This window comes from Durio zibethinus, chromosome 18, assembly GCF_047325235.1.
Source record: "Durio zibethinus cultivar Kanyao isolate XHJ-2024 chromosome 18, ASM4732523v1, whole genome shotgun sequence".
NCBI classification, from domain to species: Eukaryota; Viridiplantae; Streptophyta; class Magnoliopsida; order Malvales; family Malvaceae; genus Durio; species Durio zibethinus.
In genome coordinates, this window is record NC_143179.1 from 17,658,537 (window position 1) to 17,677,050 (window position 18,514).

Consider the following 18,514-nt stretch of genomic DNA (forward strand, 5'->3'; position numbering starts at 1 on the left):
AAGATGGCTTTCGAGGAAAAATACGATCATATTGCTTCACTGTTTGACGTGCCTACGAAAAATCAATTGATGAGAGCTTTAGTTCAATTTTGGGATCCTGCATACAGATGTTCCATATTTAACGAAATAGATATGACCCCGATTATTGAAGAATATACTACATTATTATGGTTGCATCTTCTCAATCTAGACAAAATCTATTGGTAAGGTCAAAAGCTTGGATCTCGAAAGAAACTTGCTTGTATGATGGAGGTCTCCACTCAAAATATGAACTCGTATATCCAAACAAAAGGCAAAAATGATTGCATCATGTGAGAAATCTTACATGATTACATCATCAAACACTTAAAGGATGAATAAGGCATAAGAATGATAACTTTGGCAATTTATGGGTTGATCATCTTTTCAAAAGTCCTGGGACACGTTGAGGTATCAGTGATTAACTTTCTCGAGCAGGTGGATAATAAAATCAATCCTATTCCTTCATACTGGTAGAGACATTTAGATCATTGAATTATTATCGAGAAAGAGGATGACACTTCATAGGGTATGCACAGTTACTCTACATTTGGGCAAAAAGTCATCTTCAACATCTTATGGGTAAATTTCATCCTACTTATAGTAATAAAAGTAGGCCAATTAAAGAATATTGCAATGTTGAGTGGCTAGAATCAAAGACCAATGAAGATAGGTATTGATTTTACAAGATCTCACTAGTGCTCAAATTATATGGAGAGCTCCATGGATGCCATGAGAAGCCATGTAGTGATAAGCCATAGGTTCCACTCTTAGGACCATGATGAGGTATAAGCTATGCTTCGGCACTGGTTCATCAATAATTAGGTTCAAAGTAATTTGTCCTAATGACTCATAGGCTTCAAGAATTGAAATTCTCTTTTGAAGAATCAAGATTTCTAGGAAAAATAAAAAAGATTAGTAGAGAGTGGAAGCAGACTCAGAGAGTAGATCATAGGGGATATATAGACAAAGCCACACCTGAATATCTTATATGAAAAAGTTAATGGGTCACAAGAAAAGTTGGTCCTAAAGAAAATAGACCATGCCACCAAAAAGACACCCATTATGAAAAGATTCCTGAAGAAATGAAGATTATGAAGCACAAATTTGAAGAAGAAAAAGAAATATGGGAGCTTGAAAAAAAGAGGCTTCAGCATGAGATTAATGAGTGAAAAGACAAGACTGATAAGAGTGAAGCAAAATCTCGAAGGTTGAAAGAGAATAAGAAAATATCTCTGAAAGCTAGCATAAGTCCATCGCCACAATGACTACAAAGCTTGAAAATTCCAAAAAAAATATATAGAACAACTTCAATCTAATTTATTATATAAGGAAGAAGAGCTTAGTCAATCTATGAAAGAAAAAAAAGTACTACAAAGTCTTATAGATGACTTGAAATAGCAAATGCATTATCGACGTAAAGCCATTCAAGTTTTGAGAAAGGAATGAGATTAATTTGAACATAGAGTACAGTATTGGGTCTTCACGGTAATTTATAATTTAATATATTTATAATTTATAATTTAATATATTTAAGTTTTTCAAGCTATTTTACTGAAATGCAATATATTAATGGTTGAATGCCTATTTTATAAAGTAAAAGCAAGTCAATAATAGCTTATATTAAATATTGATATCCTATTGTTTGAGTTTTGTATAACCAATCCTCTTAAAGGGTGACCGAATTTTTCTTTCTTCTCTCACATCTTTCCTTTTTGTAAAGCCTTTAATTTTTAATTTGAATCCAAATAAGCTTTTAACTCTTAATTTGTATATAAATAAACCTTTTAATTTTTTATTCGTACCTAAATAAACTCTTACAAGTTAAAGTATAAAAGCTTTAAGAAAAGTGAAATTGTATAAGAATTTTTTTGGTATTTTAACCATAAAAATTTAGATATTTACACACATTTACATTTCTCTTACTAAAAATAAAAAAGGTTGTTTCGTCACTTGTAATAGTTGACTTTTGTCTTGAATCTCTACAAATGTCCTACATTAACCATTTATCTTAGGATTAAAAAATTAAATGATGTAAACAAATAATAGAATTTAGTAATTATAAACTATATATACCTAGGGTTTATTAGCAAAATAGAAGAGGTTGTTTTGTTATTTTTGGGGTTTGCAATTTTTTTCTCTTTTTTATGATGCCTTGAACTCTTATTAGTTGCTTATATACATAAACAATTAATATAATATATTGTTAATTCATTTACTAAAAAATAAGTAATAAACAAATTTCTTATAAATTACAATTTCGTAGACATCTTATTTTATTGTGTCTTCTTCATGAAAAAATTTACATTATCTTTTTTTTCACCCACGACAAATTGAATCAAATCTTTTCTTTAAGTGGTTTTTTTTTTTATAGGTTTACCAAGCATCTTTTTTATCAAAAAAGATAAAACTGGTTTATTGATGTTTTTTGACTGAAACAACTTTCCACTAATTGAGTTTAATATATGATAGTATTAGAGACAACAATGAGTTAGAGTGAGAAAGATTTTTGTTTTCCTCACCTTTAATCTGAAATTGCCCCATTTAGAGGTTTTATTTGGAAAACCCAACTTTGACCCATTAAAAAAGGCATTTTTTCCCTAGCTTAGATCTATTCCAACCTGAATTCAAGCTATTACAAATTCAAACTTACTACATGAAAACTTAACAAATCATAGTTTAAATATATTACAAGCATTAAAAAATTTAACTAAATTACTCACAAATTCAACTTAATGCATAAACTTATTTTTGACTAGTAAAATCTCATTGCATTGCTAATTGCCAAAACATCATCATTTATACAAATATTTTCCAAGATAAGTTGAAATAGAGTATACAAGAACACCTCTCTATACTCATCCTATCACAACATCCTTTTACGTTAATGGATGAGTAGGTAGACCATTCTTGTTTAGGATTCCCACCATAGAAAATGGAATATATAAAATTTAGTAAACTAAAATTCAAACATAAAACAAATATAAGTTAATAACTAAAATTTAAACGTAGTACATGATACAAGAAAAATATAAAAAGTCTAAATCACTACAATAAAAAGTTAAATAATTTGAACATCCTCTCATCCAGCATCTCTAAAAATCATAAAAAAATCATTACATCATCACTAAGCTCCATATTCCCGTTCTTCTTTAGCCACACTAGTTTTATAAAATAAAACAATAAAGTGAGTAAATAAATCCCATAAAACAATATATTTAAAAAATAATATAAAAAAGATAATAGCATTTACCAAATTAGTTATATTTTTCTCAATCTCATTCTCATCAAAATCTCTGTAGAAAGACTTTTTTTTCCAAAATCTCTGTAGAAAGACTTTTTTTTCCATTGAAGTTGACCCTAAAAATGAAATAACAAAATATTAAGAAATAATATATAACAACAAAATATAATAACTAACAACATGCTAAAACAAAAAATAAAATTGCATAATATGCATTGTTGCACATTTTTTTTCAACCTATAACCATAACCTATTTTGACAACATGTTAAAGTTTCTATAATTGATGAATAAAGTCCATTACGTTGTACACTCACTAACCTCCCTCCAATACAAAAAGTAGATTATGAAGCAATAGCATAAACTGGTATAGTATATATATCTCTAATAGTAAGTTGTAAAGTAGCATATTAAAATCTAATTAGTTTTCATTGATTCAATATATCAAAATCCCTTTTTATTGGTATGACATCTTTCTTCGAATAATGATTTAACTTTAATTTCACTTTTTATTTTTTTTCTTTGAAACAAAATCATCATTATCCCAAATTTTCAATTCAGTAACACGAACATCATCTAAAGATGAAAAACTTGAAATAAAAGGTCCACCCTCCTTTTTTGAAGCTAATTCTCTTTATACTCCTTAAACAAATCTTGACATACTTGCATAATCTTTTCAATTTCAAATTCAACACTTTCTTTACAAATTTTTTCAAAGTAATACTACAACAACTTTGTGTTGTACCTTAGATCTAAAATTATGGTAACATCCATAATACCATTCACATCATTTCATTATTTTTCAAATTTGCCTAACATGATCATTCTATATATAAAATAATTCTATCATTATGCATAGTCCATTCATTCAATATCAATATGATTTTGCAAATATTAAGAAAATAAAAATTTACATAAGCATTTTTTGTGACAAAAATCCTTCAATGATATCTTAAAACAATTTCAACTTATCACATAGCTTTACTATCATGATCCAATCATTTTCAGTTGGCAAACATTTATACAAAAGGTCACCATGTAATCACACATAAAGAAAAACATCTTTATAAAATAAAGCTGTTCAAAGCATCAAGTAGGTAAAGTTTCATAGTATTTTGACATCAACACAAATTTTTTAAAATTGGAATGCACAATTGACAATTTGCCTCTTTAAATTTTTTCATTTTTTTGGTGTAGCACCCTAAAGAAAATACAAAATAGCATTACGACTTGGATAACACCAACGAAATTTTTTCATCAATAATGCTATTACAAAAAAAAAAAAGACTTTGCTGATAGAATTTTTTGTCGGTGAAGGCCATTTTTCTGGTAATGAAACATAAATAACCACAATCAACTTTTCAATAACAAAAGCTTAAAAAAATTTAAAAAAAAAAAAAACCAAACAGGAGCATGAAAGAGTGTAATCATAACTTGTAAACCCAGTTTCTCTTCAATGTAGCAATCACATTTTAAGGTATTCAAAAAATCCCTTTTTCTAGTTCTATGAAAGTATCAATAATAATTAAAAAAAAAATTAGATTGTAGTCATTGTGCGAACAAGATTTAGTGATAAATGAATGAAAAAAGTAGAATCTTTGAATCTATGTTCAAAACCCTAACAATCACTCTACCCTCGAACAAAAGCAAATAGTTATGCATTTCAAAATCCTAATGAGGAAAGTGGAATCGATGGCTTCACACTTCAAAATCCTTTTTTAATACCAATTGACAATTTTTTATTTTCGATTTGGGTTTTCAATCTTGGTTTAGGATTCAAGCATAAGTTTTTTTAAAATGTTGCTTTATTAGCTTTTTTTTTACTTAATTAATTTAGGAAAATTAGTTAGGTTTAAGAAAAATATATGAAATAAATTTCAAAATTGAATTTGAAAAATTTTAAATTATCATGTGGCATTATTTTATTACATATTAGCATCAGAAATCCTTTTAACCAATCATCATGCTATGTCAGCTCGATTAACATATATGTCAACAAGTCAAATACCATGTCATCAATTTTAATGAAAAAATTGGATATCGTTTATGATTGAACTAGAATTATTAAATCAAAATAATAAAAGTATTAAATTTATATAAATATAATAAAAAAATTAAATTTTAAAATTTTTTATAGCACAAAAAAATCTACATAACTAGTTTTTTAACCCATGCCATGCGTGGGATTTTTTTTTATTTTTAATAATTAAAAAAAATTTTATTAATCTTAATTTTTATATTACTTTAATAAAAAATGCAAACATTTATTGATTTATTATATATAATCATACATTCATAAATGTTAAGGTACAACTAAATAAAAGTATACACATATTGTAAACTTTTTCAAAGTCAAAACTTTTGTAAAATTTCAAAGAATTATAAAATTTTTTTCTTTTTCATAAAATTTATTTTTTCAATTCATTTACTAAACAATGAAAATTTACTACTCATTTTTTTCTTGTTCGGTCAAAAAAGCAAAGTTCAATTTTAAATAATCAAGATTTTTATTATTGGTTTATATGTTTTTTCTAGTGTTAGAAATGTTGTTATCTATGCTTTTGGATTCCTCATGTAATGTTAATTCAATTTCTTTAAGGTTTACATTCTTTTTGTGCTTTATTGTACTCTTAGTCGTAGTTGGATATTTATAACCATTTCACTACTTTAAATAAAATTCTACTATAGCTTATTAAAAAGAAAATGGTTAAGATTAATAATTGTTTATATGCTGATATGAATATATAAAAAAAATATATCATTTGATTAAATTGTAAAACACATGTATATTAGCAAAATATTCTTAAATTATTAAATCTTATAAAGTTAAACCAAAAATAAACATCAAATAATAATAATAATAATAATGATGATGATTGAACTACAAAACATAATTATTAATTTGCTCATAACCATTAACTTTTTATTAGTTCTTTTTTTTTTTTTAGATATATACTTTAACATACGTAGTTGTTTTTTTTTATTAGAACATAAATCAAATATACAAATTGAGAATTATATATAATTTAGATCTCTTGTACTTATACATAGCAAATATTCAATTTAACTAAATATATATATATAAACATATAAACCAATTTATCTTAGAATAAATCAAATCTAGATGCGTATTTCATATAATGCAAATAAAACCAAATAATAAGTTTGAACTAACAAAGAAATAAAGGAAAATAATAAAAAAATGTAGTATAAAAAAAGTAATGAACTATATTTATTACATAGTTGAACCCTAGCCAAATATATGCTCATTTTCCTTTCACGATCTAAATCTAAAAAAAACTAATGAAAAATCAATATTATAACAAGAAAAACAATCTAACACCATCACAAACTTATTTTTAAAACTAAAAAATAAAAATAAAAGAATAATAAAGGCATAAAATGAATTTACTTATTCATGAGTATGATGTAGTTATTATTCTTTTTAGTTTTTGTCTATTTTTGTCAAAACCTATAAACCATAATCGTCAAATAGAAAAAAGATTATATTCTTCAATTTCTAAATCTAATAATAACAAATAAAATAACATTACTTAGAAGGTGATGCACTAACTTTATAAGTTCTTTATTTTTATTTTGAGATTTTGATTTTAACAAATAAAAATTATTAAGCTTATATACACATATATTTATACATACATAGAGTTATGATTAAATTTAAAAAGAAAAGGATAAATTATAATTTAATATTCAAAATTTATGTAAAATTTTTAATTTTTGATAGAGTTTGATTTGAATTTAAATAGTAATCCAAAAATATTAAATTTATATAATTTATTAAATAAAATTATTTGACAGCAAGTATAAGTTTATTAAGTCTATATATATTTGGAATTATGATTAAATTAAAAAAGAAAGGTAATTTATAATTTAATATATTTAAATTTAAATTTATGTAAATTTTTAATATTTTACAGATTTTGATTTGACCAAATATACAAATTGAGAACGTATATATAATTTAAATTTCTTATACTTATGCATAGTAAATATCCAGTTTAACTATACATATATAAACATATGAACCAATTTTTTTAGAATAAATCAAATCTAAATGTATATATCATATAATGTAAATAAAACCAAATAAAATGTTGTTAGAAACAAAAAAATAGATGAAAAAAAAAAAAAAAGAACTAGAATATGAAAAAAATAATGAACTATACCTATTACCTAGTTGAAACCAATCTAAATGTGTACTCATTTTCCTTTCATTATTGAAATAAAAAAAATCAATATTATAAAAAAAAAACAATCCAACACCATCACAAACTTATTTTTAAAACTAAAAAAATAATAATAAAAAATAAAAGAATAATAAAGACATAAAATGAATTTACTTGTTAATGAGTATGATGTGGTTATTATTCTTTTTAATTTATACCCATTATTGTCAAAACTCATAAACCATAATCATCAAATAAAAAAAATTGTATTCTTCAATTTCTAATTTTAATAATAATGAATAAAATAACATTGGTTAGGGGATGATGTTCTCATTTTATGAGTTCTTTATTTTTATTTTGAGATTTTGATTTTAGCAAATAAAAATTTATTAAGCTTACACATATACATATAACACACACATATATATATGTAGAGCTATGATTAAATTTGAAAAGAAAATATAAATTATGATTTAGTATATTTAAATTCAAAATTATGTAAAATTTTTAATTTTTGATAAAATTTGATTTGAATTTAAATAGTTACTCAAAAATATTTAATTTATATAATTTATTAAATAAAATTATTTGACAGCAAATAAAAGTTTATTAAGCCTATATAAAATTGGAATTATGATTAAATTAAAAAATAATTTATAATTTAATATATTTGAATTTAAAATGTATTTAAAATTTTTAAAATTTTATATATTTTGATTTGAATTTAAATAATTATCCAAACATATTAAATTTAAATAATTTATTAAATAGAGTTACTTGATAAATAATATAATATAAATATTATCTTATGTATCATAAAAAGAGACTATCTTTATAGGTATTTATGTCAGTATATTTTATCTTATAACTTTATATATTATAATATATATATATATATATATATTAGATTTGATCTATAATAATATAAAATACTATTTTGCCATAGAGACTATGAGGTCCACAGTACACTTAATAAGTGGCGCCGTTCTTCCCTTAACAAAGCCTTGCCTTCTTGCTGTGGGAGGTTCGAGTTTAAAATCTTTATTTTACCCCCAAAAGGACAAAACTTAATAAAGCAAAACGAAACAAAAACAGGGAAAAGATCAGTCTCACCGTCCTTACTTCTGACTTTTGCGATGGGATTTTCCTTCGTTTTCTTACTTCTGCCACAACATGTACCTATGTTTTAAAGCGTTAAAATTATATCCTATTGTTATGAGCAACGAAAGGAAAATGTAAACAAGGCGGAAGACAGGTCAAGCCTAAGCCTACACATAAATGTTGAGAACATGGTTAAAGTTTACTATAGTTAGACAATAACAACGATCACTGTTTCCAGGTCAGTAATCTTTAGATGTTTGACACATTAAGTCATGGAGTTGCTCCCATTTTAACACTCTTTTAACCCCCCCCCCCCAAAAAAAAAAAAGAAAAGAGAATGTTTCGCTCCAACCTAAATCGTCACGGCCCTTTTACATTTGTTATTATTTTTATTTGAGTTAATTATATATTTAGTACTCAAAAACTATATTAAAATGTATAAATTAATACTTAAACTATATGTATAATGTGCATCTTAAAATTTTAAAATATGTACTAAGTTGTCTAATTATTAACACCAGTTAAACTAAACTGCGTAGACGACATTTAACCAATGAATAATAAAAAACATTAACTAGGAACCTAGATATGTGGTAAAATTTTTACAATCTAAAATTAATCAAAATATTATTTATAATAATAATTTTGTATTAAATAGGAAAGTTGACGGATAATATTATGAATTTTAATATATTAAAAAATAATTGATTAATATAATAATTAAAAAAGAAATACCAAAATAGATAGTAAAAATCTCGAATAAATAGTAGCATGTGTATTTGTGTTGAATTCATGTCAATATATCCGTTATTCTTCACTCACTCATGATGACTGACATCAATCCTTTTGCCTCTTTTACTGCACAATTCAGAGTTACGGCTTGAATTGAATGAATAAAAAACTTGGATGTAAGTAAGATCAAGAACCTAGAAATACATGAACTCGCATGAATATTAATAAATAAATAAAGGATCCTAAGTTTACACTTTAATGTTACACAAACCATCAGCTCTCTCTCCATCAGATAACAACCAAGAGTTTTAACTACCTTGAGATCCGAGCACTCATTAAACTAACTAGTACTCCTACCAAAGGAAGCAGCACCCCTCCCCTTACCAAACCACCCTTAGCCTTTGTTCTCTCTCCTTCTTCGGACATCAATGGCAGACTATGAGCCAACACATCATCAAACTCACCACCACCAAACAATCCCAAAAGAAACTGCTCTCCAAGCATTAAACACTATAATCCAACTTCACTTCGAGAAAACCCTGGAAAAGAAAAGAGCTATAGACCTCCAAAAGAAGGAGCTCCGCAAACTTTTCCAGCTCTTCTTCATCTTCCTAGCCCTTGTCTTCATGGCTCAGGCTCAGTCTACTCGTCTCCAGTGCCGCCACTGCTGGGCTCCCATCACTCTGCTTTCCTTGTCTCATCTTATTTTCTATGTTTCCGTGGCTCAGACCTTGAGGTTCATAAATGGGTTCAAGTACCAGAGGAGGTGCCACAAGCTGACTCTTGGGCTGGCTACTGAGAAGCTGAGAGAAATGAAGTCCAGGATTAACAATGGTGAGTTTGTTGATGGGTTTGGAGAAGAGGGTGAGTTTGAGATTCATTACCAGGAGCCTCCTGAGAGTTACTTTGCAAAGTTCAAGAGGAACTGGGCATTGCATTTTGGTTTCTTGATCTTGATCTACGCCTTCACGGTTTCTTCTTCTGTTGTGATGCTTTGTTTTTAGGTGTTGGGTCATTACTGATCAGGGTCTTTGTTTTGAATTACATTTTTAGTGTTTTTTCTTCAACTTTTTTTAACGGGCAGGAATGTCACTGATAAGAACAATTGATTGCTTTAAGTGTATATCTTGGATTCTTGAGGCTCCATATTAAATTGGAAAAATTGAAAATGATGTGTATTATTCTTGCTTTTGATGTTATTTTTTCTTTATGCAGTTTACATTTTCATTTTTCCTTTTCAGTTCCAACTACTGTAGTAGTAGTATTATCATTTTTCATTGGTTGTAAACTGATTTATGCTTTTGATAAAAAGCTTAATTCTTAATGATGAAGGTAGGGTGTGCTTTTTATGGCTAGTTTTTGAATATACTATAATATATATATATTATGAATTTTTGGTTTCTAGCATTCCTTTGGGGTGTGGAACTTTGGAAAGGGGATTTTTCACAAGCAAAAGAGAATTTGTAAATGGGAAAATCTTTTTTAGCAACTTTTGATGATGGGTAGTTTCTACACAAGGAGACGAAAGAGTAGAATAGCTTCGGAATACTTTTTTTTTTTTGTATGGAATTGTTTAGGTGTTATTAATTTTTTTAATTAAATTATTTGGGTGTTATTAAATTTTAAAAAATTAACATAACTTTTAATTTTAATATATTTAATATTAAAATTTAAAATTTTTTATAGAATTAAAGTTTTATGATTTTTAATATTAAAAATAAAAAAAATTAAAATATAAAAATAAGAATTTTAGATATAAAAAAATAATTTTGAAATATAAAAAAAAAATATAAATTGGGCGGAGGGAATAATTTTTATTTGAATTTGAAATCTGAAAAGAAGAATGCCCTTACCGTAACCCCGTCTTTGACTGCTAAATGGGATTCAGAGAAGAGGCGTACGAGTGATGCGTAACATATTAGTTTCTTGAATCTTGAGCAAATGCTGCTCTTTCTTGTCTTGTCTGCTGTCCTTGATTCCCCTTTTGAGTCGGGTTAATATTCCGAATAATTTATAGCAAAATATTTATTATAATTGTTAAATTTTAAAAGTTTTTAATATAATGTATAAATGATAAATTTGTTAATTAATATAATATTTATATTTAATGTAATTAATTTTAAATGAATATAAATTTTTATATTAATTAATAAATTTATAATTTAAATATTATATTAAAAATTTTTAAATTTAAATATATATTAATATTTTATTATAATTCAAAAACAATAGTTAATGCTATCCGTTTTGAGTTTGACTCTGTCTCTCTTTCTCCTACCCTTTCACGAGATAATGGTGTGTCAACGAAAAAGAAGGAAGAAATGTAAAATGTCACATGAAACCACCAAAAAGTTGGCTGCAAGCCCATTTTCATCGGCAAGGTAAGTGTAAAAGTGCAATTTCCATTAACCTCAACGTAACAACTAGTAGAACCTTGCTTGCTTCATTCTTCCATTTTAAAACGGTTGAACCCAAGTATAGAGGACCCACACATGTGGGGTGACATTGCTTAGAAATTCCTCTCAATCTGGCTTAATCCCCCTTTTCTCTTATATATATAAAAAAATTAAGATGAGAAAAGATTTATTCATTTTAAGACTAGAGCTACTTGAAAGTTTATGAGAGAATTTATATTAAAATTATAAATCGCTTATTAAAAAATATATATGATAATAAAATTTAAATTTAAATTTTATAAACAAAATATTCAAACCTTGTCAATTCAATTAACCTTCATTTGCGACTTAATACCATTCACTTAGCATGAATCTTACCTAATAAAGTATTATGATAAGATTATTGGCAAGATGTGGGTAAAATGATGATAGGAAGCTGCTTCTTAAGGGCTATGAGACCTAGCTGCTGTCGTTTTGGATAGTACGATTTTGTTATCCTTTGTGTCAGGGTGTTCTTTTGTTAGAATCAAAGGGATGCCAACAAAGCAGCCAACTAGCTACGACAGCTGCTTCTCTTTCATCTCTTCAGAGTAGTAACACTATTTTCTCCGACTTTGGTTTTTTCTTTGACGTCACAATTAACTATTCCTCTGAGGAGTTCCATTTTGTACTTCACAGTTCAAATGCTCAATACAAGCTAAGCTGTTTGTTGACAAACCTTGTGATTATAGGCATGTATCTCTATTGATACAAAATTAAATTTAGATCATAAATATTTTCCTGTCACACAAATTCCATGAAATTCGAGTAGGAAATTATCGTCAAGATTTCTGATCACCTTCTATTTTATTGAAGGTTACAATCCATGTTCCCTTCTTAAAAAAAATTCATGGCCCATTGCTAATTGTTGGGCAAAATACTAATATATTGGCAGAGCCAACTTGGTGATGACAGTCGATTATGAGGAAGATAAAAATAGATAAGAAAATAATTCAATCGTACACTTTTACTTCATTGTACTGGCCATTGTCTGAGATCCCCTAATTGGAGATGTAAGCAATTTGAATGAACCCCAACCACCTTAGGCTAGAGCATGACATAATGATTTGTATGCATCAACACAGAGCTTAAATTTCTCTTCAGCCATCGCCTGCATACATGCATCGATATCATGTAACTATAACAAATACAAATTAAAAGGAAAAAGATAAGAGAAATAAATAACAGAAAAGACTGATGCCATGACAGATCAGCTATCGTAAATCAATAGCATAAACATTGTCCTCAAATAGTATCCCTTGCCCCCTGTTTCCACTCAAACACCCCAAAAAACTAACAAACAAAAACACAATGCATTCAAAACCAGAAATGAAAATCCATAACATTTTGTTTGGACCAGCAACCAAAATTATGCAAGGTTAGAGTGTGAAGGGCGTTGGAATGTTGGAGAATATTCATAAAACTACCACCCACCACTCAAAAATATAAAGTAATATAGGAAATTCTAACTAACCTGTGAAGAACCCTGATGCTTATCAGGATGCCACTTTAAAGCCGATAAGCGGAAGCTACAAGGTGATTTTAATAATTTTAGAATACATGCATAAAAAGAAATGGAGCAAGGAAAAGCTGAAATACGATCAATCTTTCAAATGAGAGGCCTCCCAAAATTCAAGTTGAATGAAAGAACCAAAGTAGTTACGCATTTTTAACATCTTCAATCTTTAAGGGGCCTGTTGGAGGCAGACCAAGGATTGCTCTATCAGAATGTGTTCCTACAGCATATAACTCGTCCTCAGATTCGGTTTCACTAGTAGTCTCCCACTCTTTTGTTCTTTGATTAGTCCAGCCTGAATTTTCTCTCCACTCAAATCCAGATTCTGAACTTTGGAAAGAATAATCCCCCCTAGGGGACCAGGTGTACCATTTGTTCCCAAATGTAGCTTCAAAGATTGTGTCAGGATGATCACAGTCATCAGAGAAACTCTCTTCTAAACCTTCCTATGCATGTAAAAACAATGATATCAAGTTTGTCAAATCACACACGAGGGCAAGCACTCATAAAATGTTTGCACCTATAATCCAGATGTGGCTTTGGTTTTTATTTGAAACATGATTAGGTAGGTTATAATCTCTCACTGTAACAGACCTATTAATAAAGGTACTTTCTTTTGATGAAAACATCATAACAACATCAAATAAACACACATGTTACTCTTTAAAAAGGTCCCTCTTAATATTGGATGATGTCTCAGTATTATAGTCTCAAACAATTGGATGATATCTCAGTATTATATACAACAAGAAGATTTTAATTTTTGACAAACCATAGTTCTGATTTTAAGTAAGTCATTGCCCCTTAAGTTCATATGCATCCGATGGACAAATACAATCTTTGTGAAAAACGAAAATAAAAAACAGTTATATTTGCTACTCAAGCTGCAAAACAGAAATCGATAACTCTTCCATATTATGATGAGGTCCACATTCTATTCAACAAAATAAAGTTTTTCCACTAATGGACATGTGACTGTTACATAACAGGAAAATTAACTAGCATTTCACTAATGATATCGGATGCTACTTTCAAACATCCTGCTGTGGAGGCTCAAGGACCCACATTCAAATCCCCTTTCCATCCTTTGTCTTGTTAAATTGTACCCAAAAAAATGACAACATTTCAGTTCCTTTGGTGATCATGTCAGTAGTGTGAGGTAATTACTCATTGTTTTGAAATAAAGACAGATGAAGAAAACATAAGATTAGACCAATAAAGCCAGATTATTAGTAAGCAGAAGGAAATTTTAAATTTATTTTATTAAAACATTTGGATCATACCAGGTTTAAGTCATCAAAACATGCTAATTATGATGCTTAGATCCCCCCCCCCCCCCCACCCCAGTTAGTAGAATTTAAGACAAAATGTAGAACCTAGTTCAGGTGAAAACAGTGCATCAAGAAGGTAATTTTTTATCTAAATTTCATTTAAAAGAAACAATATAAGGAAACGAATAAAAAAGAAAGTGGAAGCTCACGTTTTACTTTTTTGTGGTTAGATTTCCCAGCATGTCATCCAGAAAACCTTGTTCGCCGTTTCTTATCAGAGCCATCTGAATCCCGGCCTGCTGTCCTATCAAATTTCTGTAGTGGATCTTCATCCTAGATAGAAGCCAAAGGCATGCATAAGTTTGTATTATAAATTCAGGTACTACTTGAAAGTGTGAGCTCAATCTATGGTACAATGTAATGGAGAAGTAGGCTAAAGTTATTGGTCCCAAACACTTGAGACCCAGGTTGACTTGGGAAATAAATAACATTCAGGCTTTACATACAGTTGAGTCCATTAGCTTTTAACAAAATAAGATCCAACTTGTCATCACCCATAACTAAAAGATTACAATTTCACTCTATCAATGGCCTAACTAAAATCATAAGTCTATACTTAGAGCCTAGATGCACATTTTATGGGAATTTATAAAACAAAAATTTTATATTAAGTTTACATTACAGCAATGCAAATAACGAAGAAACTCAAACTAATTTCAAGGCACACAAATGTTCAAGAACAAGAAATAATCCAGCTTACTTTACTCTTACAACTTTTTTTTAATGTAAACATGCTGCATACTGGTTACTTCTCATAGTTTAGATAATTCAATGCCAAACCAGGAAATGTGGTATATGAGCCTAATAGTGATGTAGGTTGATTGCATTGACATTTTTGCTTACAAGAATGTATCCAGTATCAGCTCCACCAAATAAAATAATTCAGATAAAGTCCTATCCTAGTTAACATGATTTGCCTAGGGAGCAGCAAAAACCACTAAAATCCATAAATCCTGCTGATTGATCATTAAAATGGTGTTTATCCATGAATTATTACAATAATCCACATATCTTGAAAAGCTTTGGCAAGTTTAGGAGCTAGAACCCACTTGATCTGGTAGAGCACTTGCTGAACATTACCATGGTTGAATGGAATCTACAGCTTTTTGAATAAGATAAATTTCGGAGAATAATACAGTACATAAACTTTGAACCCTGCCTCTCAATGACCAGTTGCATTATTAACTAAAATGGAAATTATTAGTCAGCATTGTGATTTCTCATCCAGGAGCTTTCTTCTCTTCAACAACTTAAGTACTACTATAATTCTCTACAACCTTTCATTAAAAAATGTTTTCATTAACTCTTGTGGTTTAACATACCTCAAAATTAAAATAAGCAAACACGGAGATAAATGGTTAGCAAACATGAATGAATATGTAATAAATATTAATAAATGCTATTCCTTGTGGTGTTCCTGCTCTCTAAATATTTCAAAAACAGATACTTTTGTGCTCTGACTCTCACTATATAAATTAATCCCTAGTATCCACAAGATGGCACTATCTGGTAACTGACATGTCAAAACATTTACAATTTGACCAACTCGTAGTCCATTTGGTTACAGAACACTCAAAGAGTTCTAATACTTTCAGTGCAAGCCAAAACTAAATTTGGATAAAACCATATAAACTGGACTCTTGCAATTGGAACTCCAAAGCACTGGGCAGACTATTGATCCAATAGTTGCAAAATAATGGAAAAACTCCTTAATAAATTAGAAAAAGCAAATAAAAGTTGGAACAAGACCATATAAAAAACCAAAAATAAATATTTATCACAATCTAATTACGCCATGAATATATAAACAGTGCATCAGGAAAATGTAAGTCCACACCTTCAATAAGATAAGGGTTCTACGTCAAACAGAAGTCTAGTTTACCTGAAATGAAATATTTGAGGAACCACTATTTAAGAGAAGGTCTTTTAGTGCTCTCTTTGTGTCAGCACGCTTTTGACGTACCACATATCTCACATAATTCTGCATTCCATATTTGAAATGTTAAAGAAGTTTAACTTTTTATAAACAAATAAAGGAAGAAAACTGCAAAAAGAAGACAAAAAGTTCATAATAAAGCTACATAGGAAGTATGAAATTAACAAATAGAAAGATCATAAGCATTAGCAGATAAGGTCCACCACCTGATCAATTTGAAAATACAAATTAATCATGGAGATTCCTTTTCTGAGATGCATTAGGTTTTTATTTGCACTAAAGATTGCTGGGAATGTTCCCAGTCTAAGTAGAATAAGATAACTGCTTTGGCAGTCAAGGTTAAAGATATATGAAGAATAAACCTAGAAATGTGACTGAGAATAAGCTCAGTTATCCTCAGCATACAGACTTGACCTTGTATTTAGTCTAATAAAAGTTATCAGAAAATTACCAATCGTAAGACATGCCTATGTGAAATACTAGGAACAAGATAATTAAGAGATGCATGCATAAATAATTTCACAAAATAGGTGCCTCCAAAGATGCATACCTTAGTTGGTTGTTGAGTTCTTCTTTCATCCTGCAAAAATAGTGTTAATTGTCAAACTTTCACATCAAAGGCAAGACATACAGCTTTATCCTAATTCCTAAACCAAAATTTTAATGCATTACTAAAATCTAAAGCTCAATTCTATGCAGTTGCTGGTGTCCAGAGGGGAAAAGAAGTGGAAATACTTATTCACACAGAATGCAACTTACTTTGATCAGAACTAGGAAGAGACAGCATGGGGAATGAGATTGAAAATTGCAAAAACTAAACATAATGAATATACAATCATCTAACAGTTAAGTAATGTGCTCCATCAGCTACACGACAAGTCAATTGATTAAGTCACTAGACAATTTGAAGTACCATTCTTCACTAAATATTAATATTAACAGTTGCATCCATCAAACATCACCAAGCAGAGAAATTTAACATAAGATCAAGCATGAAACATTGAAACTTAATATCTAGTTTCGTTTTGATGTTAGCACACAGTATCTCGCACAGCATTCAAAAAACAAGACTATTTTTTCGTTGAAGAAATACATTATTATACCAATTAATAAATTCGTAATTTTGAATACACTAACAACAGCTCTTCAATTTCCACAACCAAAAAGAAAATCTAAACTTTCCCCAAACTCACCCATAGCATTCAACATATATAACTAAATAAAACTTGGGAAAAAAGGGAAAAGACTGACAAAATTCCATTTGCTCTTCCATTTCTCACAGGTAACAGGCGTAGAATGAAAAGAAGCAACGTGGGTTGTTGCAAAAGTAGCCGTGGGTTTTGAAGGTAAAAAAGCTAGAAGCAATGACTTGTTGAGTATCAGCACGTTTCGCCATCTGGGTATTTGCATAATCGAGGAAATCAAGAGCAAAACCAACTCTCGCCAAAATTCACAGCACCAATCAATTAAGACTGTCCTCAGGCAGAGGAACGTTTTCTTTTTTATGGTAAAAGGAATTGGCTTTAAATTTTAAGTGACAAAAAGGTAATCTCCTCTCCGTGGTCGACGAGAACAAAGAAAGAGATGGTGTCGTCTCCTTCGGTTGTTGTCTCTCAGTTGCTTTGAATCTCTTCAGGTGTTGGACGGCACGGCAGAAGAAAGTCGAAACATGTCTAAGTTCAAACTTCGAAGCAAAGATTTTGGGTTGGATTCCTTGCTTGTTGTTGCGCCAGTTCAGAGAAGCCGAGAAAAGCACTGAATAGGTGAACTCCCAAGTCAAGGCAACTCAACCAGCAATTGGAAATTGGGTGGACATTTGTTTCAGCTGACCCAAGTATTTGCAAGCTTTCTTCGTTACAAAAATTATTTTTCAACTTTTTAAAATGAAAAATACATCACATTTATGCTTATTTATAAATTAACAGTGAATTACGATGTCCCAAGTTAATGAATAAATATAAATTTTTAAAAACTCTAAAATAAAAAATAAAAATATGATTTTAAAAAAAATTTTGT

At 28.7% G+C, this 18,514-nt stretch overlaps 3 protein-coding genes across 7 annotated transcripts; 1 reads left to right on the forward strand and 2 right to left on the reverse strand.

Annotated features, from left to right (window-relative positions):
- Positions 1–9,520: 9,520 nt before the first annotated feature.
- Positions 9,521–10,465, forward strand: LOC149513794 (uncharacterized). Its single transcript, XM_089746848.1, has one exon. The coding sequence runs from the start codon at positions 9,709–9,711 to the stop codon at positions 10,282–10,284; it is 576 nt and encodes a 191-aa protein (XP_089602974.1). The 5' UTR covers positions 9,521–9,708; the 3' UTR covers positions 10,285–10,465.
- Positions 10,466–12,436: 1,971 nt separating this feature from the next.
- On the reverse strand, positions 12,437–18,369 carry LOC111300988 (uncharacterized). Of its 5 annotated transcripts, none has more exons than XR_016329937.1 (7): positions 17,750–18,369; positions 17,049–17,078; positions 16,445–16,543; positions 14,712–14,835; positions 13,379–13,673; positions 13,190–13,244; positions 12,437–12,826 (listed from the first exon to the last, which is right to left on the reverse strand). XR_016329937.1 is itself a non-coding variant. In XM_089747762.1 (5 exons), the coding sequence occupies exons 1-4, from the start codon at positions 17,906–17,908 to the stop codon at positions 14,746–14,748; spliced, it is 378 nt and encodes a 125-aa protein (XP_089603888.1). In that variant the 5' UTR covers positions 17,909–18,367; the 3' UTR covers positions 12,437–12,826; positions 14,712–14,745. The 5 variants fall into 5 exon arrangements, 1 of the variants encoding a protein (XP_089603888.1); XR_016329936.1 differs by having other exon boundaries at positions 13,379–14,322; XR_016329935.1 differs by having other exon boundaries at positions 13,379–13,677; positions 17,750–18,368.
- Positions 12,961–14,298, reverse strand: LOC149513795 (uncharacterized). The gene is made up of 4 exons (XM_089748113.1): positions 14,269–14,298; positions 13,379–13,677; positions 13,190–13,244; positions 12,961–13,008 (listed from the first exon to the last, which is right to left on the reverse strand). The coding sequence occupies exons 1-4, from the start codon at positions 14,296–14,298 to the stop codon at positions 12,961–12,963; spliced, it is 432 nt and encodes a 143-aa protein (XP_089604239.1).
- Positions 18,370–18,514: the final 145 nt, after the last annotated feature.

Coding starts and splice junctions, on each gene's coding strand:
- LOC149513794 (XM_089746848.1), top strand. CDS start 9,709: ATGGCAGACTATGAGCCAACACATCATCAAACTCACCACCACCAAACA.
- LOC149513795 (XM_089748113.1), bottom strand. CDS start 14,298: ATGTGGGTCCTTGAGCCTCCACAGCAGGAT. Junction 13,245..13,378: donor ATTGAAGATGTTAAAAATGC/GTAACTACTTTG, acceptor ATCACCTTGTAG/CTTCCGCTTATCGGCTTTAA. Junction 13,009..13,189: donor AGCATCAGGGTTCTTCACAG/GTTAGTTAGAAT, acceptor TTTGTTTGTTAG/TTTTTTGGGGTGTTTGAGTG.
- LOC111300988 (XM_089747762.1), bottom strand. CDS start 17,908: ATGCAAATACCCAGATGGCGAAACGTGCTGATACTCAACAAGTCATTG. Junction 16,544..17,048: donor GAACTCAACAACCAACTAAG/GTATGCATCTTT, acceptor TATGGAATGCAG/AATTATGTGAGATATGTGGT. Junction 14,836..16,444: donor CCTCAAATATTTCATTTCAG/GTAAACTAGACT, acceptor GCTTCTATCTAG/GATGAAGATCCACTACAGAA.